The sequence below is a fragment of the Sinocyclocheilus grahami genome, unplaced genomic scaffold (genome assembly GCF_001515645.1).
Source record: "Sinocyclocheilus grahami isolate Dianchi unplaced genomic scaffold, SAMN03320097.WGS_v1.1 scaffold149.1, whole genome shotgun sequence".
NCBI lineage: Eukaryota > Metazoa > Chordata > Actinopteri > Cypriniformes > Cyprinidae > Sinocyclocheilus > Sinocyclocheilus grahami.
In genome coordinates, this window is record NW_015505328.1 from 4127292 (window position 1) to 4150631 (window position 23340).

At 36.3% G+C, this 23340-nt stretch overlaps 1 protein-coding gene across 1 annotated transcript in view; it reads right to left on the bottom strand.

The window, feature by feature from the left end:
* eif3eb (eukaryotic translation initiation factor 3, subunit E, b) overlaps positions 1–13107 on the bottom strand; it is a 15371-nt gene extending 2264 nt beyond the window's left edge. Inside the window, exons 1-11 of the mRNA XM_016281397.1 lie at positions 12997–13107; positions 12220–12337; positions 11953–12070; positions 11782–11824; positions 11534–11638; positions 9210–9335; positions 8675–8799; positions 6501–6627; positions 4983–5084; positions 2655–2764; positions 1842–1944 (exon numbers count right to left, since the gene is read on the bottom strand). Coding sequence (XP_016136883.1) covers positions 1842–1944; positions 2655–2764; positions 4983–5084; positions 6501–6627; positions 8675–8799; positions 9210–9335; positions 11534–11638; positions 11782–11824; positions 11953–12070; positions 12220–12337; positions 12997–13086 — 1167 coding nt within the window. The 5' untranslated portion in view covers positions 13087–13107. The remainder of the gene's footprint in view (positions 1–1841; positions 1945–2654; positions 2765–4982; positions 5085–6500; positions 6628–8674; positions 8800–9209; positions 9336–11533; positions 11639–11781; positions 11825–11952; positions 12071–12219; positions 12338–12996) is intronic.
* Between the last annotated feature and the right edge of the window lie 10233 nt (positions 13108–23340).

A 23340-nucleotide genomic window follows, 5' to 3' on the forward strand; every position in this document is an offset into this window, starting at 1 on the left:
GCCGTGCAAAAAATCATTTTTTTATATTTTTTCATTGCTAAAATGTTCAAAAAAGCATCTATTATATAATATCCATTTCTGATGTCGCCAATAATTAGAGATGCACCGAAATTTCGGCTGCCGAAAATTAGTTCACCGCTCAGGTTTCACTTTCACGTGGTGTGACGCTCTGCGTATTATCCGTTATCCCGCTCTATGAACAGAAGTCCACTCAAAAACATGGATGTAGTACAGTATTGTTTCTGTCTGCAATAGCCCTACTGTGTTGTAACATGGTGTGGTATATGGGCAACTCTGGTAACGCTGCCCTCTCATTCATTGATCTGCTAACCGCTATGTTATGCTCACGTGTTCTGATAATAATAGCTTTCTAGGACTAAACATTATTTGGATAATTGGTAAAAAAAAAAAAAAAAAAAAACCTTAACCCTACTGTTAGACCTACCTGAAAAACTAAAAAGCAATTTATTTAATTCGAAGGCCTGTCGTTATTTGTCATTTGTGCTATCATTATTAATTTATTTATTTCTTCTTATTTTATTACTGACTGCTTACTTGTCATTTTTTATTCAATTCAAAGTTTGAAATCAAGCTATCTCGTGCTACTGCACCAAAATTACCCCACTGTAAAATAAAAAAAAAGTTAAAAAAGTGAGCAAAAATTTGTGAGATAGCTAGTTATAACGGTAATTAAATAATGTTTACATATGTATAAAAGCCTACATTAAAATCTGTCATATAAATTAGCCTACTCATTGCCACCATTGATGGACACTTTTTTAAATAATATTAAAAATATCTGTATGACATTATATTCTGCAGTTCTTCCCTGTTGTACCGAATATCTATACTTTTCAAATTATCATATCGAAGTTAGAAATTCAAATATTGTGACAAAATTAATTTTGTAGGGTGCCACAAGTTCTATTTAGCCGTGGTGCCGTGACTAAAAAAAAGGTTGGGAAACACTGTTCTAACCAACTATACAAACTCTCAATGAGCAATATAGTTTTACAACATTTATTTATCTGTATTAATGTTATTTATTAATACAGATATTCATCCTCCATTTATGTTAGTTCACAGTGCATTAACTAGTGTTAACTTCTAATTTTAAAACATTAGTAAATGTAAAGATTAATATTAATCAATAAATGCCGTAGAGGTATCGTTTATTGTTATTTCATGTTAATAATGAAATTAAAATGATCATTGATGTTTTTCAACTGCATAGCAACATCTTAGCAACCACCCACAATACCCTAGCAACCGCATAGCAACACCTTAGTAACCACACTGAGTAGCCTAGCAACCGCATTGCAACACCTTAGCAACCACCCCGAGTACCTTAGCAACCGCATAGCAACACCCAAGCAACTTTATCTATCTATCTATCTGATAGATTGTACTGTCTTCAAAACTTTAAAACTTTAAACTTTAAAACTACTTCAAACTTTCTGGCTAGGCTTTTTCAAGTCAACTTAAAGTTTGTCTACGAACTTTACTCATCTAGTTAACTAATATTATCAATCGGAACCCTACTGTAAGGTGTTACCAAGAAAATCGAAGGTTTGAAACAGCATGAGAGCAAGTCATTTTTGGGTGAAGTACAGTATCACTTTAAAGGGTTATATTCAGCTTGTGAATCTGAAAGAGAAATACATTTCAAAAGTAAAACTTATAATTTCATAAAATAATAAAATTGTTCTAGGCTATGTGCAGCTTCGTTAAACAAAATACAAACAAACAGCCCACTTTCACTGTCAGAGGGAGTCTAGTGCGTCTCAATCTAATGGGCTTTGTGTTTTGGGCATGTGTCCTGCACCCCAGAGCTCGCTCACCAGTTTGGAGTCAATTTTGGCATCCAGTCTGGCATTGCGGATCAGGTTTACGATCCATCTCTCGGCCTCCTCGGGGGTCATATTCAGCTTATCTGCCAACATGCTGCCCAGAGAAGAGTGATGGGTGAGAGGGAGAAAATAAGAAATACAGAGATTGCCTGAGGTCAACAACAAGCTGTAGCTCTCGTCTTCAAACAAGAGTTCGAACAGTCTCAACAAAAATCAATTGTTGTGATAAACACAAGCGGATGAGGAATTAAGTCTCACCACCGCCTCTGCGATTAAATGTGAAAACAACAGGTTTCCTGGCACAAACAGTGGTGTTCAAAGAAAATGTTTACAAACATCAAAATAACTTCTGTAACAGGGTTATAACAGTTAACTAAAACCATAAAACACTTGTGTTGCTTGAAATGTTAACTTTGTTTCTTTCAGCTCATTGACAAGGAAAGACTTTGCATTTATATAGTTGAACTTGATGTTCTAAAATAACTAAATCCAAATTAAAAATTATATATTAAATAAAAATCTGTATAACAAATAAAAACTAAAACTAAACTATGAATAAAAACAAAATAACACTTCTCTCTAAACACACTGTTGTACTCGCATCTATCGCAATCTTGATTTCCTTCAAGCTGGTTCTTTAGAATGTATACTATGGTGACTTCGCTCAGCTTTTGTCAGATTTGGCTGGAATCCATTGATCCTGGCAGCGTGTTGAATCATCGCAGCGCGGTACGATCTTTTTACAGAGCTAAGAGGATTAGCGCGCACTAGTCTATCAGGATTCCTCCTGGGAGGTGGCGCTACCTGATGCTGATGCACTGATGGATCCGGCAGAACGTCTCGAAGATGAACAGCCGTGCATTTTCAATGAAATCCTCCAAGCAGGCCACCAAGAAGAAATCGTTCACCAGAACCTTGAAAAGAATAAAATCCATTCAAATGATCTGCTTTGAAAGTTGTGTAAGTGTTATTGATGGTCCACTGAAGGGCCTTAAGACTGAATTTTGTACTTTTACACAGTCTGTTTAAAATGTAGAAAAGTAGGCTACTACTGGTCGGTGCTGATAGCCTTGTGGGCAGTGCGCCGACATACAGCGCCGTTGCGCTACGTGTGTCCTGAATTCAAATCTCGCTTTGATGACCTTTCCCAACCCCCCTCCCCCCTCTCTCTCACTTCACTTCCTGTAACCTCTGTCCTATGCTAATAAAATAAAAAATCTTTAAAAAAAAAACACGTTTTTTTTTTTTTTTTTAAAGGCTACTGGTATTTAAGAACAATTTAAAAAAAGTTTTTAAAAAAGCATTTATTTAAAACTGTCTTTGAAAGTCTTTTAAAGTGTCCATTTTGAACCATTTAAATTATTTATTTTTTAAATCTTACTGATCCTACACTTCTGAACGGTAGTATATTTATATAAGAGCCGTTTCCTCAGAGGAGGCATGGGAGGCAGTGCCCTCATTGTACAAAAGCTCATTGTACAAAAATAAAACGTCAATATTACAAAATATATTTTTTATATATTTTTTTTAAATATTGCTTCTTTTTTTTAAATTGTTCTTAAACACCAGTAGTTCTTTTTTTTAAGATTTTTTATTTTATTAGCATAGGACAGAAACAACGTCAATATTACAAAATATAACATTGTTTTATTTACAAAATATAACAAAATTACTTGTTATTCTAAAGAAACATTGTCCAACAGTGACACCAGCAGATAAAATTACAGCGCAAGTCCGCACCTCTTTCGCCTCCCCTGAGCCTACTGAGTTTTAACAGACCCTCTAGTGTGCCGAGTTTGGAGGGGGGTAATTAAGAATGAATGGGAAGAAGTCACGTGAGAGGAGGCAATGCCTCCATCGCAATATGATGGGAGCGCCTGTTGGCGTTTATGGGAAGACTAATTTAAAGAAAAGGAAGTAAGCAACTCAAAGCAACACATGTCAACATAAGAATTAAAATGGCACAGAAAACATGATCTGTAGGGAGTTTTTAGTGAGTAATCAGCTTGGGCAAGTACGTTTTCATTTAAAGGATTTGCCACTGATGATTCAAACGCGAGTTTTGGGCAGTAGAGTAGCACTTGTTGTTTGTCATTTCTCTGATCACAAATGCAGACAGAGTTTTATGTTTACGCGGCGCGATGCAATGCAACGCAATGCGTAAAAAAACAGTATAAGTCATTATAATCAGTAATTATGTCCCCACTGGATGCAAGAAATGCCTCGTTTGTAATGGGTTTTAATGTTTTTGTCTCGTCGCTCCGGCCGGACATGGCATCAACAGTATGTGAGGGGCGTAACATTTCCGTCTCAAGCTTGAAGTATTCGGCCAATCACAACGCATTGGATAGCTGGCCAATCACAGCACACCTCGCTTTTTCAGACCGATGAGCTTTGCAAAAATCGACGCGTTTCAAAAAGGCGGGGCATAGAGGAGAAACAATAATGTACAGTATGAGGAAAATAATGTGTTTTTTGAACTTTAAACCGCATTAAAACACGTTTCATTACACCAAATACAGCAAATAATGTTCTTTTTAGCAGCACCATATGACCCCTTTAGGATAAATCTCAGTGTCGGTGACCAATATTTACCTAGCTTTGATGACTGAGGATCCGAAAAATTTAAAAATAATTAAATCTTATCTATTAAAAAAAAACAGAATTTACCCCCAATAGGTGTATTTCTTTAATAAACAATGTAATAACAATTTTGAAAATCCCTTCACTGCAGCTGAACCTTGATCAGCTTTTACAGACACAAATCCTTCAGGCGTAAACTGAAACTGTGGTGAAAAGGCAGGGGAGATTATTTTCACAGGTCTGAATGCTGAACGCTCCCTCTGGCCCAACTAGGCCATGTCTAAGAGAGGAGCTGCCTCATAGCTGTAGGTCTGAAAACTGACAGCAGAAATGTCTTGAAAAGCCTAGTGGGAAACAGCAGTAAATTACAGTAGACAGGGATTTTCAGTAGATGAATGGACCTATGGCTCCAAGCAAAAGCATGAGAGCTCCTATTGATGCTCGTCTCCAACCGATTCAAACAGAGGGAAGCAGTGTACTGAGGGAATCACAGGAATGACAGCCCTGGTAGCTGCATTACACACACACACAGCGGGTGGTGAACCTTACCGACTCACACTCCCTTAGTTTTTTCTGAGCACTGTCGAAATCAAAGTTAACGTAGAGACACTCCACAAACTCTGTGATGGGATCCTTGTATGTGTACGACTCCTGTTGAGAGAGCAAAAGCAGAGATGAACATTAATCTCGTGCTAATTTGACAGCAAACGCCAAAGTCACGGGTATAAAATGTGGCGGTGCCCCAAAAAGCACTTTAAAACAGACGCTAATTCACCAGCTCTGAATCAATACTTAAAAGGAAGCACATCTAGTATGAACATAATGGAATGCAACAACGCTTGTTGAGCTAGAAACCTCAATGAAGAATCTGTGAGCTCATTCATCAGAACCACAAAGAGGACAATCTTCACAACAACCCACAATGAAATAAACTCTCTCGGCTCAGATGCGCCTTTCATAAAATCACTGCCGTTTTGTGCATAATAGCATGCGTTATTAAAGGATTCTTAACTAGCTGGTTTATCTAAATCTTCTCTTGAGGATTTATTTTAGCTTTAATATTGAAAGCAACGTGTTAATGTTGAATTTGATGTAGATTAATTTACAGTTACCATAACATTTATTATTAGTATGATGTTACTTCTACAGTTCAGTTTTAACATTAAAATCTGAAAGCATCATGCAGTCTAGGCAATTTGACAATCAATCAATGCAGTAAAATCTACATTGAAGAAAGAACCATTTGTGAGATTACATTATCCATTTTGTTCATATATGGCTAACAAACATGTCTGGCTGACATGACCCTAAACCAGAGTAATTATACTCCCACTTCATTTAGGCAATCCGCTGTCTAGTTAAATCTGCAGAGATCATGCTGACCTGTTGAATGACCTTGACCAGGTCTTTGAGGACCTGTCTGCGCTTTCTCACATCTTTGTTGGTGATTACGGCCGTGGTCAGGTAACGCAGAATGTGAGGGCACATGGTCTGGATTGCGTTCAGATACCTGAGAAACAGACAACAACCATAATTTATACAAAATACTTTATAAACTACTGTTCATCAATGAATCCTGAAAAAAATGTATTATGGTTTCCACAAAAGCATTAAGCAGCAAAAACTGTGTAAAAATGTTTCTTGAGCAGAAAATCAGCATATTAGAATGATTTCTGAAGGATCATGTGACACAGAAGGGCTGTCAACGTTAACGCATGTGATTAAATTTACAATCCTTAAAGCAAAAAAAAAAAAAGAATTGAACAGAATTAACGCAAAATTACTGAAGCACAATTTATATTCTAAGCCTTTAACCCAATTTTGCTTCTCTGCTTGCGGAAACTCCAGGAAAGTTTTCAGTCCAATGATCCAGTAAGTGAATGCATTCAAACAATCCGTCCAAAACAGTCATTGAAGAAAGAACCATTTGTGAGATTACATTATCCATTTTGTTCATATATGGCTAACAAACATGTCTGGCTGACATGACCCTAAACCAGAGTAATTATACTCCCACTTCATTTAGGCAATCCGCTGTCTAGTTAAATCTGCAGAGATCATGCTGACCTGTTGAATGACCTTGACCAGGTCTTTGAGGACCTGTCTGCGCTTTCTCACATCTTTGTTGGTGATTACGGCCGTGGTCAGGTAACGCAGAATGTGAGGGCACATGGTCTGGATTGCGTTCAGATACCTGAGAAACAGACAACAACCATAATTTATACAAAATACTTTATAAACTACTGTTCATCAATGAATCCTGAAAAAAATGTATTATGGTTTCCACAAAAGCATTAAGCAGCAAAAACTGTGTAAAAATGTTTCTTGAGCAGAAAATCAGCATATTAGAATGATTTCTGAAGGATCATGTGACACAGAAGGGCTGTCAACGTTAACGCATGTGATTAAATTTACAATCCTTAAAGCAAAAAAAAAAAAAAGAATTGAACAGAATTAACGCAAAATTACTGAAGCACAATTTATATTCTAAGCCTTTAACCCAATTTTGCTTCTCTGCTTGCGGAAACTCCAGGAAAGTTTTCAGTCCAATGATCCAGTAAGTGAATGCATTCAAACAATCCGTCCAAAACAGTGCTAATATAAAGGAAACCAGGCTGATTACATCAGAGATTGCAGAGAGAACAGAGACTCGCATTGCGATTTCAGTGAATTATTCATTCCAGTGTGTTTGCTTTTAAACACGAGCTCCATCATATTCTGTGATTGTCTCTGAAGAGCGCGAGCCCTCACACGTCACACGCACTGTGTGTGAAGTACAGACTGAACGGATTGTCAACACATCCCACCACTGTATGGCCTGATGAGACGCAAACTACAGTTTCTCGACTGGATAACCTCGCTAGTAATGTTTTGATGGATGAAGACTGCAATCAAGGTAAAGATGATTGTGGTGGCATACAGAGTCATTCAGTAAGCATGCGTGAGTCCGTTATAATAATGCTTGTATGAGTGCTCTTGACGCACATTGTATTTATGCACTGGCACAGACATTCCCATACATTCACGATAATGTTTTGATTTGTCATGTGTATGTTGCTGTTTAGTTATACTGAATGGATCTGTGTACTGTAGATATATGCAGTCAGCCGTCGGTTGGTTTAGTGTTTTTTTGGCATCACCATGTGGTCCTATTCGGTATCGCAACTTGAATTCTCTAAAATGTAAAAAAGCTATTTGCTGTTGCACTGTACACATTCTATACAACTCAGATTTTTTTTCTTTCATATGTGCTTATATGGGCTCCTTATATCATTTGGTTTTTGGTGTCCTTTTGGAGTTCTTTTTTGGAAAGACATCTACATTTATCTTGAAAAAAGCTTGCAGAAAATACAGATTTTTGAGAATCACCCTTCAATCTTTTTACTTTTACTTTGCTGAATATAGCAAATGATGACAAAATAAACATTTGAAACAAGATAAATTAAATCGCGATTAATCACAGAAAAAGGGTGTGATTAATTGGATTTAAAAAATTTATTTATTGACAGCCCTAATTAAAATGTAAAATATATTCAATTATTTAACTGTTATAAAACAGTTATTTAAATTCACAATATTTGTTTTTACTGTATTTTTGATTAAATAAATGCATCCTTGCCGAGCATAAGAGACATCTTTCCGAAAACATTTAAAAATCTTACCGACCCCAAACTAGTGTATTTTTGTTCGTATTTATATTTTATAATACCTGAAAAATAATCTATACTATTTTGTAACAATTAAAACAATATTGAATCTAAATCAGATTAAGAATTGAGAAACTCAACCAAATCGATTCAGGAAACCAGTATTGATATCTTGCCTTAATTTATCAAAAAGCAAATTAACAATTAAAAAACCAATTTAAAAAAAAAAGCATTGGATTTGATTGGTTCCAGATTTAATATTATATCACAATGGTGCTTTAAACACTCAACACAGACTGTGTCATCTTCAAAGTGCTCAGACCGAGCGGCGCTCATTATATGGTCACGCAAACACACACTGTTCCCCCTAAAAATATTTAAAGCTTTCAAGAGCGAATCTCATTAACTGCGAATTTTCCAGCTACCCTCTCTGAAGTAATTGTTGCAAACACAACTCGCACTTCCTGGCAAGTCCCTTAAGCAAGTGACATAAATGTTATGCAAATGTAGTTTGTTGCACTTCTACATTCTTTAATAAGCAATTTGAGAGCACTTGTTTTAGCGGAAGAGGAAATTTCTGTAAATTGCACTCACTGGGGCTGATAGAGGAACAGCTCGATGATGTTGTCTCTGCCTTTGGGGTGGTTAAAGAAGACAAACAAAGACCAGTGTATGAGCCACATCCTCTGCTGCAGCGACTGAAGAGGAGAACTCACCGACTGAACCGAGGCAGGAAAGAAAAACATGGTTTAATTAAAAATATGTCAACACTGCTTCAGTCTTACTAATGTCACATTGTTGAGGCTACATTACAAGCACGGACTAGCAAAGCAAACGAGGCTGCAGTAAACCCACACGCATCCATCTTTAACCTCACCGCAAATAAAAATGCCAAGCGTTTACTTCTCAGAGCTGATGCAATGTAAATGTCATCCCGGTCAATTTTGTGTGTATAATTGATTTAATGCCTGACGTCTGTTAAAGGACTGTTATATCTGAGCTCAAAGGAACATGGGTGATCCAGCAAATTAACTAGTGGGAAGGATATTGGATTTCTTCAGCTGATGAAATACAGCCGCAAAGCTTCTATTATACAGGGAGAGGTTTAAAGGATGCCAGACAGACATACGTTGTTGTCGATGGTCTCTCGTAAGCGCGTCAGGTCCTCCATGGCCGCCTCCCAGTTCTGCATGAGGATCTCGGATGCCAGTTTGCCCCAGAGAGAGCTCAGAGCGTTCCTGTCCGTGGAGGGAACCTGGTCAAGACAAAGACATTTTGTCAGTATCAATTTCTGTTATTTTTCACAGTGAAATCTCACTGGTACAAAATCCCACTCCCATAGCTATAAATTCTGATATATAGTTGCTTTAACATTGACTAAAAATGAATTGTCATTGTCTTGATTGGTTGTGACACAAGAATAAACCCACAGCTCTGAAGTTATTACTTGTATCTTTAGTTTCACATGATCCTTTAGAAATCATTCTAATATGCTGATTTGGTTGTTTGTGACACTTTTTTCAGGATTTCTTCATTTATTTTAAATTAATCAAATTAATATATCCTTGCTGAATAAAAATATGAAATTCTTGCAAATATTCTTACTGACTCTAAACTTTTGAACAGTATGTGGTTTAAATGTCACAAAGAATTTGATCTTTTTTTAATAAAAATTATTTTATTTTATTTATTTAATAAAAAGTCGGCCATAGCCTGGTAGAAGCGAAGCTATTTTTGCAATATTTAAAAACACATGAGTGGGGTCAAGTTAAACATTTTAGTTTGAATTTTATTTTATACTGTGCAATGTGCTAAATAAATATTTCCATAATTTGTAATTGATTTATTCTTTGAAACTTTAATATTAATTTATGCAATTGCAATGCCTTGATTTTAGTAAAGTTAGTACACAGTCATAGCCATAAATGCAATGGTACTAATAATTGGCATAATTTCTTTCGGTGTTTCGGTTTTCGTTTTTCGGCCTTGGTTTCCTCTTTTTCGGTTTTCGGTTTCGGCCAAGAATTTTCATTTCGGTGCATCCCTACGTATTTTTGCAATATTTAAAACAGCTCATTTAAAAAGCATAAAACTTTGTTTGGGTTAGGGTTGTTCATTTAATGACCTTTTGAAACATTCAAAGGTACTGTTTCCAGTTGTTTGTTCAGATAAATTACTAAAAACAAAAGCCGTTAAAGCACTCAGGAAAGAAACAAATTAATTTGTTCCTTAATTTCTGCCGAAGGCAGTAATTTCAGAGCCTATTTCACACGTCACAAATTATATAAAAAAGAAAAGGATAAAAAACTAGTGGTCTTGTTGACATAAAAAAAACAACGCTTACAAGCACACGGAAGAAGTAAAGGTACTCTGCAGCCCCTGAGTAGTTGCCACACTCATACTGGAATTTGGCATAACGGTACAGCGTATCCAAATATTCCTGACGAAACTGAGGGAGTAAACAAAGACAGCAAATCATTGCTGGAACGAAATATTCAACGATGCAGTAAGTTGTTAATTAGCTTCCCTGAAAATAAAAACAATATAATTGGATTATAATTGGTTATAGTTTGAGTCACGTTGCAAAACTTACACCATGTTTGTCTGCTAAATATTCAAACAGCATCCTCCCATCTCTAAGAAAAAAAACAAGTACATGGTAGCGGTGACTTTACATATGTTACGGTGCTTACATAACAGCCATACAAATCAAACAGAAATTATATTTCAAGAAGCAGTAAACAGTAATATGATGACAGCAGACCTGGTGGACTGCATCTGTCTCTGAGTCTCTGGATCTTCAAACATCTTCACAATAGGCTCAGTTTCAGACTGGAGCTGCTTCAGCTGCGCCACCACTGTGGTTCTTTTCTCCCTTAATGCTGTAGAGTAAAATTTCTACATGTAATATAAATGCAGCTTATAGTACTGCACTCTATATGACATGAAAGTCTTAATTACTGATCTGGATATGCTTTTATTTAACTCTGTACTCGAAGTATATTTCCGGTAGGAAGGAAAAAGCACTTACAATGTGGAATGTCTTTGTCAGAATAGAGGTTCTTATATACATCCATGGCAAAGTCCACCATGTTAGTTTCACTGAGAAGATCCAGCTTCCCTTGGAGAAGTTCTTTATCATTGTAGATCTGAGAAAACAAAAAACCGATTTAACAGCACTATATCAGGCTTTCCGAATATCCTGAAGAGGAATTATGCAGCATAAAAACAAGACTTTATCCAAATGCACTGAAATATTACATTTATATTGTCATTTAAGTAGGGATGCACGATATATCGGCCACCATATCGGTATAAGAAACAAATTAATTTGTTCCTTAATTTCTGCCGAAGGCAGTAATTTCAGAGCCTATTTCACACGTCACAAATTATATAAAAAAGAAAAGGATAAAAAACTAGTGGTCTTGTTGACATAAAAAAAACAACGCTTACAAGCACACGGAAGAAGTAAAGGTACTCTGCAGCCCCTGAGTAGTTGCCACACTCATACTGGAATTTGGCATAACGGTACAGCGTATCCAAATATTCCTGACGAAACTGAGGAGTAAACAGAGACAGCAAATCATTGCTGGAACGAAATATTCAACGATGCAGTAAGTTGTTAATTAGCTTCCCTGAAAATAAAAACAATATAATTGGATTATAATTGGTTATAGTTTGAGTCACGTTGCAAAACTTACACCATGTTTGTCTGCTAAATATTCAAACAGCATCCTCCCATCTCTAAGAAAAAAAACAAGTACATGGTAGCGGTGACTTTACATATGTTACGGTGCTTACATAACAGCCATACAAATCAAACAGAAATTATATTTCAAGAAGCAGTAAACAGTAATATGATGACAGCAGACCTGGTGGACTGCATCTGTCTCTGAGTCTCTGGATCTTCAAACATCTTCACAATAGGCTCAGTTTCAGACTGGAGCTGCTTCAGCTGCGCCACCACTGTGGTTCTTTTCTCCCTTAATGCTGTAGAGTAAAATTTCTACATGTAATATAAATGCAGCTTATAGTACTGCACTCTATATGACATGAAAGTCTTCATTACTGATCTGGATATGCTTTTATTTAACTCTGTACTCGAAGTATATTTCCGGTAGGAAGGAAAAAGCACTTACAATGTGGGATGTCTTTGTCAGAATAGAGGTTCTTATATACATCCATGGCAAAGTCCACCATGTTAGTTTCACTGAGAAGATCCAGCTTCCCTTGGAGAAGTTCTTTATCATTGTAGATCTGAGAAAACAAAAAACCGATTTAACAGCACTATATCAGGCTTTCCGAATATCCTGAAGAGGAATTATGCAGCATAAAAACAAGACTTTATCCAAATGCACTGAAATATTACATTTATATTGTCATTTAAGTAGGGATGCACGATATATCGGCCACCATATCGGTATCGGCCAAAATTTTCATATCGGTGCATCCCTACATTTAAGGTAACGTTACTGTTGTACCAACTGATGCTATCTGATATTAATATACTAGCTAGTATTTTTACACATAGCACAATAATTAATGACGACAATATTCACGTTCATATTTATAGTATTTACGTGGTACTTTAAAGAAAACCATGATATTTAAACACAATAACAGTATGTCCCAGTACAATGGTACTGTAGAAACACAAAGAGAGTTCAGACCTACAGAATAAGAATTCATGCGTTTAATATAGCTGATATGTCAGGAATAAAAATAAATACATATTGAATGCAATTATGTCTATAAAGAGGTCATTTCTGTTTAATATCAGATACGAAATCAAATAATTTTTCCAGATCAGCTGACTATTCGCCACACGTGGTGCTGCCCATTTAGCGACTACTAACCAAATAAATATAACTGAACAACAAAGTAATACTTTACACTAACTGTAATTTCTATATTACCTCCTTGACAGACAGAAATTCCAGCAGCGGAAAGACCAAATGCCGATCTAAAAAATGCGCGATCTTGGTGGTCAGGTCGTACTCCGCCATTTTGGAAATGAAATGAGCCTTTCAAAAACTTTATTTAAAAACTGAAGAGAACAGTGACCTGCTGCACCCCACAAGCACTGTCAGCCAGTTGCAAAACTGAAATTACTCATACTTTGTCAATAAATTGGTACTGGTTATTGTTTCTGTAAATCTCTAACAAATTCGTATGGGCTCTGCTTTCATCTTTGTGGAATTGTAATATCTTGTTTTGATGAAGGTAGGCTATAGAATATACTGTAGGCTATGCTAGTAGCCAACTGAGCCATTCATTTTATTCAGCAAATTATTATAGCCTACATTTGTTTAGTAATTTAAATATGTTTACAAAAGGGTATACCAAATTTAAAGAAATGGTCAACCTCTGACACATACATGCATACACATACATTTAATTTAACCAATAGCAAGTTTAGCAGGATGCATAACAGGATGGAAATAAAGAGCTAAAGTAAGCATTGAGAATTAGCTTAAAGTGAGCAAAAAAACTATTTTCCTGCAAGATACTGTAAGCAAAAATTAGATGACCTGTTTTTTTCCTTTCCCAAAGGATTGTGGTGGGGCTGCTTGCAGTTTGGCCAGAAGATTTGGTCCTCCGACACTTTCTGTGTGAATATACCACTGACAGAAGATGACAAAATAAAATAAGAATAAATTAAAATGATTTCCATTTGAAGATTGTGAGTGAGTTTAGTGTTTATCCATTATATGTTGAAATGCATTGCAGGAAGGATCCAAAAAGTATGGTTTCCATGGTAAATTTCGCAAAGGTTGTGTCAAATCTTGATCCAAATTTTAATAAAGAGAAGAATAAAGGAAGAAACAGATCAAGTGATCTGACTCTCAAGAAGAGAGTGACTCTCCTTATGATGGACATATCATCATTCTCAGTTAATTGGTGAATTTGTCATGGTCCTCGCTCTGTTAAATGCCACAGTACATCTTTTGATGTTTTTATCTAGCATTAAATTAAAATATGGCAAAGCTTTAAAGAGCTGATTTCAAAGTCAATGTGTCTGAAGAAACAAAAAGGTTGAGTGAACACATGTAACACTCAATCTAGTGTGGCATATTAAAAAGAATTTCAGACAGGAGGTGATCTAACCAACTCTCTCCAAAGCCACGGGGCTGATGAAAAATATACTCAAGATAAGAGCACATTAATTATAAAATGAAAAGATACAATCTGTGGTTTATTTCCTATTAAAATATCATTTGTCCAGAGTGATAGTCTATTGGATGGTTTCTGTATTAGATATCCTTGCCTGGAAAATGGTCTTTGTTGCAGATTACAGGCTATTAATTGAGACAAATTAAAACATATTATGTGAAGATATTAATTTGTTCCCCAGTCTTGCAGAGTAAACATGTCCTGTATGAGATTACACTATAGGTTATTAGTCATCACAATGAATATTTCAGCCCATGCCGAGTAATCTCATGATAGTCTTCAAGCCTATCGTGCAGAGATACAAATTTATTGCAGTACTCCTACGTGCTGCATGTGTGTTTGCTGCAATAAATCAGAATGACATGGATAAATCTTCATTGAGGCCAGTTGGTTTTTTGATTCATATTAATTTGATTTAATGACAGAGGTTATTTTTAAACCAGTGGTTGTTGTTCTCAGGTAGCTTTGCTTTGCTCAGGATTAATTTTACACTGGGTAGTTATGACCCAACAAAATTGTTTATTTCACAAAATTAAAATGTGAAAATGTATTATTATTATTATTATTATTATTATTATATTGTTGTTGTTGTAGGTAACTTGATTAATGAGATTATATTTGTCCATTTTAATACTGAAATAATAATAATAACAATCATAATAATAATCATCATCATCATCAATTACAAAATTAAAACTTGTAAAAACACTGAAAATTATTATTGTTGTTGAAGGTAAGTTAATTAATCTGATGATATTTGTCCATTTTAATAATGAAATAATAATAATAATCACAAAAAATATTATTGTTGATGTTATTATTATTATTATTATTATAGATAAGCCGATTAATCAGGCAATATTTGTCTATTTTAAGATCATCAGCATCAGCCAATAACCAAGCATTTAAAAAAATATTTTTTGTTTATTATTTTTAAATTAATATTTTTTTAATAATAAAATAATAAAGTAAAATAAAGTATTCTAACATAAAATAGTAAATAATTGTTAACTTTCATTTCATTACATGAAATTTTAATTTGTGTCATTATATTACAGTAGTAGTGGTGGTACTAGTAGGCCTCTAATATTTACAAATATTTCATATTAATTTAAATATCATTTCAGAGAGCCTAATTAAAATAATAACAATAATAATTTCAACATCAGCATCTGTCTTTCCCAGGCCTATAGTGTAAATGTATATTCATTCATTCATTTGTGACCCTGGACCACAAAACCAGTCATAAGGGTCAATTTTTCGAAATTGAGATTTATGCGTCATCTGAAAGCTGAATAAATAAGCTTTTAGGACATAGGACAATATTTGGCTGAGATACAACTATTTGAAAATCTGGAATCTGAGGGTGCAAAAAAATCAAAATACTGAGAAAATCGCCTTTAAAGTTGTCCAAATGAAGTTCTTAGCAATGCATATTACTAATCAAAAATTAAGTTTTAATATATTTATAGTAGGAAATTTACAAAATATCTTCATGGAACATGATCTTTACTTAATATCCTAATGATTTTTGGCATAAAAGAAAAATCTATAATTTTGACCCATACAATGTATTTTTGGCTATTGCTACAAATATACCCCAGCGACTTAAGGCTGGTTTTGTGGTCCAGGGTCACATTTATTTAAATATATATTTATTAGATTTTTTTGGAGTAGTTTTTCATTCTTTGAATGGATAAATGATGGTGCACTGGGGACACTGAATTCAAGATATAATGAAACATTGTGATGTGGAACAGAAAGATCTCCATGGTAACTCTTGGTAACTCATGGATCATCCATAGCCTTGATAACAGCAAAACATCAGACTCACTTTTAATCGTGCAGCATGAAAAGCATGAGGGGGCGGGTAATTTAGTATTCACAAATTATACGGCTATAAAGGGCTCATTTAGCAGAGAGAGCACGAGAGAGAATGGAGTGGTGATCTGCATTACAAAGGAGGTCAGGTTTAACTAACCTGTAACTGAGCTATACTAGATAGTCTCAGTGCTGCTCCACCTCATTAATCTCACTTCTGTTTCAAATCCATTGTGGGTTTTTTTACACTGGTGATTTTATCACTGCTTCTCCATAGCACTTTCCACTATGCCTCATAAAAGCACAAGTTTGATGGCTTCATTTATTCTGGACAGCTTCAGGAGCAGGTTGAAGGTGCTCCATGGAAACCAAACCATGGAGGGGGTGCTGCTCACCCAGGAGGTGTGGGCTTAAGATTTTGTCCTCCGGCACTTTCTGTGTTCTTGATGGGTATCACTGACAGAAGATCATCCTTGAGGGACAAATAAATAATCCATCCATGCATTTGGTTGCTAGAGTGAACCGACTCCTTGGGGAAAATGGTTTGTCTGCATTGCTTGCAGATCTCAAAAGCCTAGTGGGTCATGTGAGTCATCAGCCAAAACAGAGCAGATATAGGGGTCTTTCAAAAGCGCTGACTCTCTGGCAGTGCAGTCTTTTAATCTAAATCAAAGGATACTGGGTGACATTTCTGATCGAGCATATTGCTATAAAAAGTGAAGGAAGCTGACTTTGATTTCGTCTTGCTCTGGAGAAAAAGCAGAGATCTCTGTAACTAAAAATGTTTACTGGCCCCTTGCATCTGATTTGTGCACATAACTGTATTTGTGCACAGCTAAAAGCGTAGAAATTTCCTTCAGCTGAATACTACTGACCTTAATCTCAGTAACCCCTTGATATCAGACACTTTCGTTCACAACATAAAGGCTGAAAATAGCGATTTTTTTACAATTGGAAACCTAGTATAAGTGTCAGTATAAAGCACTCTCTGCGTATGTTGGAGGTGGAACATCCTTACAAAAATTAACCATGGTTTTACTACAAATAAAAAAATTTAAAAAACATAGTTACCACAAATGAATCATGGTTTTGCTACACTAAACATAGATTAACCATGGTATTTGTAGTACGACTGTGTAGTCAATATGCCAAAAAAAAACAAACAAAAAAAACATGGTTACTACACTTATACTATAATAAAACAATGGTTCATTTTCGTAAGGGCAGTAGTGTTTACATTTCAGGGCTCCAGACAACTTAATGCCTCAATAATATAAATCTAGCCACAGTGGTCCGGTTTAGTATATTAAAAAAGCATCTTCGGAGTCTGCTTTGCTTTTTTTCTGCATGCAACACAACAATACATGGCTCTCGTGCCATAGGTGTCTGATCTGCGAAACGAATGACTCTTAAGAACCGGTTCTTTTACATGAATCAGTCACACTGCACGCCAAATTGCGGGAGACATTCCTAAGTTTACATTTTAGATGTATTATATGTTGAATAAGGTTTTTTTTTTTTTTAAAGATGCTGCAGCATGTGACTTCATATTGTGCTCTCCATTCTTTGTAAGTGGGAAAACTTGAAAAATCGGCAGTGTATCAAATACTTATTTGCCCCACTGTATGTACATTATATAGAAAGTCTGCAGCTAAGGCTACGTTCATACTGTCAACCGTATTTACTAATAGGTATGAGTCCCAAAATGTCCTGTTCACACAGCAGCTTGTAATAGAGGCTCAAATGTGACCCTGGAACACAAAACCAGGGTAAATTTTTCGAAATTGAGATTTATGCATAAGCTTTCCATTGATGTATGGTTTGTTAGGATAGGACAATATTTGTCCGAAATACAACTATTTGAAAATCTGGAATCAGAGGGAGCAAAAAAAATCAAAATATTGAGAAAATCGCCTTTAAAGTTGTCCAAATGAAGTTCTTCGCAATGCATATTACTAATCAAAAATTAAGTTTTAATATATTTACAGTAGGAAATTTACAAAATATCTTCATGGAACATGATCTTTACTTAATGTCCTAATGATTTTTGGCATAAAAGAAAAATCTATAATTTTGACCCATACAATGTATTTTTGGCTATTGCTACAAATATACCCCAGCGACTTAAGACTGGTTTTGTGCTCCTGGGTCACAAATATTCCATATGAATATGCAGCTGAAGTCAAGTCTGTATTCTATAGTGACTATCACCTGTAACCATAGCGACGGTGACTAAAGTAATATCAAAGATGACAATGTTCTAAACTACAAAGTCTTATTACATTTGACATGACAAAAGTTCAATTGAGGTGTGATTTCATCTGTCAAACCTTAATTAACCAAAGACAGCTTTTATAGCTCAGTAAAGAGTGGAGCATTTGAGTCACACACAGACCACAAAACTGTCTGGACTTGAGTAGTTGTGGTGAAGGACAGATGACACACAGCTCATATCTGCGTCTCTGTAAGTTATCAAAACTATGTACACTAGATGCGTATGTGCAATGCAGAGCAGCTATCTTGCACTTTGTGACATGACAGACCATTGATTGTCAAGTATGGTTCTGTTCACACAGTGCAGGTTTTGTGAGTTCTGAAAATATACAGATGAAAGTTCAATCATAGAATGCAGTTGTCACACACCCATTAATAACCGAAATGTGTGAACGCAACTGTAGTAATGACTCAAATACAGGACTAACAACTGTATTCTGGTGCTGTAAATGTGGCAAAATGTGTATTTGACCAAGGCATTTGAAACACATTAGAATTTGCATGAGCTTGAGTTTCCTCAAAGACTATAGAATACCCAAGAAGTGTCACTCCTATATTTTTGAATGGAGAAAAATGAAACACTCAATATGGCTGCTCTATCGAATGAAGCCCCACCTTCTGAGCAAAAGAGCCAATCGCTAATCGGTAAAGTCAGCGCATCACTGCAGCTGGCGTTAGAAGTCCCGATTGCTATAGAAATAGTGTTAAGCGTTCCGAGACGTGCGCTTAGGATCGCGCATGCGCACTGGCTGGTCTAGCCTGAAAAATAAGCTTTTTTAAACGCTACTTGAGCAAAATAAACAACATTTATGATACAGTTGTTGTCAGATTTCATTGGTGATCTCAAATATGAAATTTAATCGTAAGCTTGGTGAATAGTTTTGGAGAATTTGATGTTTCCCCATTCAAAGATATAGGAGCTGCACTTGCATGCCCGAGAGGCATTTCAAAGATGGTCGCCGAGTGACATGACTTGCCTTAAAGAGACTTTGGTTTCCTGTCCCCTACATTTGCATTCATATAAATGGAACTCAATGGAATGAAAAGTCTAGTGTGAACGCTCCTTTAAAGCCTATTCACACCAAGGACGTTAGCCATAAAGATAAGATATCATTCTCAATAGGCCTATTAAAGAATAGTTTCCCAAAAGCATCGTTATCTAACTATGGTCGTAAGTTCCATTGAACTCTATTGGTAATGACGGAACTTGCGGCCATAGTTGCCACAGCTATAACGATAAAGGCGCAGAGAAACAATGTCATTGGAATCACTTTCACAGTGATTTTTTCCAGCTGATAAACAATAAAAACAGACTATATTGTCCGTTGGTATGAACGCTAATATTATCTTTATAGTTATCGTTCTTGGTGTGAATGGGCCTTTAGTGGTTTAAATCTGGTTTACTCAGGAGGCGTTTACATGACACCATTTTCAAATAAATTGGAAAACTTTTAAGCATTTTGGCTGTGCATTTACTTGACAACAACGATTAAGGGGCCTGAAGACACAAACGTTTGAAAATGGGTTTCAAAGTGCTGTGTTTCTCGTGTAGTGTTTCTTTACAAAGTGACATTGCAAAAGGAAAAACGTTTCCATTTTCCGTACATAATTGTAATGTAAACATAGTCAGTGAATTGTGTAGAGTCACGTCAAAAGCCAATAGAACCAGTCTTGATCTACACTGGATGTGGCACAGCACTATGCTTCAAGCTGCCGACGATAAATGATCAATGGATGTCCCGCTCTTTTTCTGACGTAGCTACTCCATGAGCTTGCACAACTTCCAACGGATTTGGAACATTGTGAACTGAAAACAGCTACTGTGACACATACTTTAGGTTCAGGGGACTTGCTGAGTTGTTTTTGTTATGACAGTGTGTAATAATAGATACCTATTCTCAATGCTATTCAAAAGAAACATGAAATTAATATTAGCCTTCATTTGACTTATTTGTCTTTCTACTAACATTTATTTCTTATCATACCTAAATATATTTTATAGTATTGTGAAACCCAGCAATGTGTCAGGAAAGACAGGTCATAAACACTCTGGTGTTTAAGACTTTCAGTTCCTGTGCTCTGAGCACTTAAAAAACGAGATCAATACTGAATGGAAACTTCTCATCTTCTTGCCTCCAGCCTTATTGACAAATCCTGAGATGAACCTAGCATGAAGCATAATAGCAGCATAAATCAAAAGAAAGTAAGTAAAGCTTTCCCACAGCGAGATTAATCTCACTTTGCTCTCAGTGTTAAATTATGCATCTCGCAGAATTATGGGGTGCAGGTTATGAAGTTCCCCTTCTGATGCAAACGTCCACCCACATGCTCCGCTTTTGAAACTCCCAACATGATAATGTCATGTGTCAGCACTTTTCATTCACCGCATAAAAGAGAATGATTTGCACATATTGTCTAACAGTTCACCTGGCCTGTTCATAAAAAGCCGAAAAGACCTCACTGTCTCCAATATTGTGCGCCATCCATCACTGTCTAGAGTCCATATGCACATTAATGAGTTCTCCAAAGCAATTCCCCACTTTAATTCAGTCTCTGGTAAACCGTAGAAGCAGTTTCAGGGGGGAAAACATCATTTACGCCATTAGCACTGTTTCGTAATGGATGGAAAACAACAACCAGAACTTGTTTTCTTTGAGGCTTTAAATTAGAAACACAAAGTTAGACTACGTTAACTCAGCAGCAAACCTCAGCAGTATTGACTTCATAATTGCTGTTACACATATTCAAACCTCAGCAGGGTTCTTTCCTTAACAACAAGGGAAACTTGGTTTCTATGGATATGTGCCCTTAACAGGACAGGAGAGAGCGAGAGAAAGGGACACTGCTGTGTGGGCGATGCAAACATGATTCCAGCTGGCTCTCATTAACTTACCGACCAATCATTGCAGATCCATTTGTATACTGCGTAACGACAGGCACAGGAAGTCAACGAGGTGAGCCGTTCACTGTTGGTGAAACAGACACACAAATGCTCGCAGGATTTTCGCAGGAAGTTCAACATGAATTTTAATAGTTGAAAAGTACTTGCTCTGACATACTTTTTCTTTTCACAGAAAGAAAGTGATGTGACTTCGCTTTTTGCATCGTTGATGTCTTTTGTAAGGTACGTTTCTTTTGTTTAAGCATCACCTGACACCCCCAACTCCACTTTTTCTGTGCTGGCATGTGAAAAGTGCCACATCTCTCATGGGACTCATTACCCGAAGAATACGGTTAAAGAAATGATTCTGGAAAGGTTGTTGCTCAGTGCCCCTAACATCTTCACCATCTAAGTATGAAAATAGTATTGGCAGAACTGAAAAGAAAAGCTCCATTTTTATTGACTCATGACCCACTGCTATGGAGTTCTGGCATCAATAGTGGAGAATCGTTACAATTAAAGCACGTCACAATTGCACAAATGGGATATTATTATCCTAACTGGCTTAGACATGTTATTGGTCGTAATTAGCATTATTAAATATAATTTATTCATTATTGCTCATAATTTATCAAAGCTTCTGTCTCTAAGTAATGTGTAAAATCTGAATAAACTGGTAGTTTTCACCTGCAGGAAAATAAATCAATTTAAATAAAAAAAAAAAGAAATCATACAAATCTTGGGGGTGGATTTTTATGAATTGGGAAGCAATTCCTGCATGGCAGTGTGCTAAAAGCCACTCAAAACCATAAAAATCTTTATTATTATAATGCTGAACTTCTGCAAAACTCTCTACCGCAGTAGGTCACAGTAATACATCATCAACAAGGCACAGTGAGGGTCCCAGAAATTATCTATAGAGCACTGTGTTTTTTCCCCAAGGTGCCTTTATTTCCGCCACCTAATTTGAGAAACTGACGTTGCAGTGTCATAAATTCAGATCCCATTGAAATAAGCATGCCTGCTACATTACTATGCAGCAACCCGACTTTCTGTTTCCTGTAGCCTTGTGACTAAGGCTGCTGACTTCATTCTTTGGTCTCCCTGATACACAATGAGCTTCCAAATTAAAGCGATGAATGATGAACTACTGCCTTTTCACCGGAGATCCTTCGCTTCATGGGTGCTGACTTTTTGCACATTTTATCTTTACTGTTGCTATGCAACAAACTCTAGGTAACAAGAGTCATTTTGTTGAACAGGCCAGTAAACAGCACGAAAAGTGAGGAATGTCCAAATGATGAATAATTAGACCAAGCAGTAAAGAAAACAGCAGAATGGATGAGCTGACGGATGGGTCACTTACGTGACATATAACTGGCAACTCCATCTGTATCTCACACAGTCTGGACTGGACTTCATTTTAATGCCATCTTTACACTCAGACCAGCTTGGGCCGGTTTTTTATCTGAAGAATAGAGCGAGATGATATGTTAGGATGTCACTGCGCCACAGGCAATTTATGATATGGCACAGCTATGAGTTGTATTGTGTGTATGTGCACACACTGACCGTATCTTTGTCCCTCGCGACGATGTCCACACCCACTCCCTGACCCATACTGACCCGTTAATCAATTTAGCTCCATTTCCTGATGCCAGCGGCCCTAAGTGATTGAGTTATTATACAGAGTGCTGTTAGAGAGTATTAGACAGAGAAAAAAAGAAACAAAAGAGATGGAGACAGCCAGAGAATGAAAAATGGCATATAAATCAGTTCTTATTTCAATAGACGTGGTCATGCATTGTTGACATTTGATTAATTGCCATCCACACCGCTGTGTGCAACCTAAAAATTCATGACATATAAAAACATATGCATCTTCCTCTCCAAAACCCCCCTCTATCAGTCTTCACCCATATCAAAAGCATAATTCTGAGTTTGTTTTACGGTGAACCATTAAGCTTTATTAAAACCACAGGTGATGTTAGAAGCATGCAGATTTAATAGCTGCAATTTTCTACAAGCATTTGTTGAATCGTATAACGATACACTTAAGTAAGTGTTCTCATGCAAACAGACACTCGAGGGGCTGTTAAAACACTCGTGT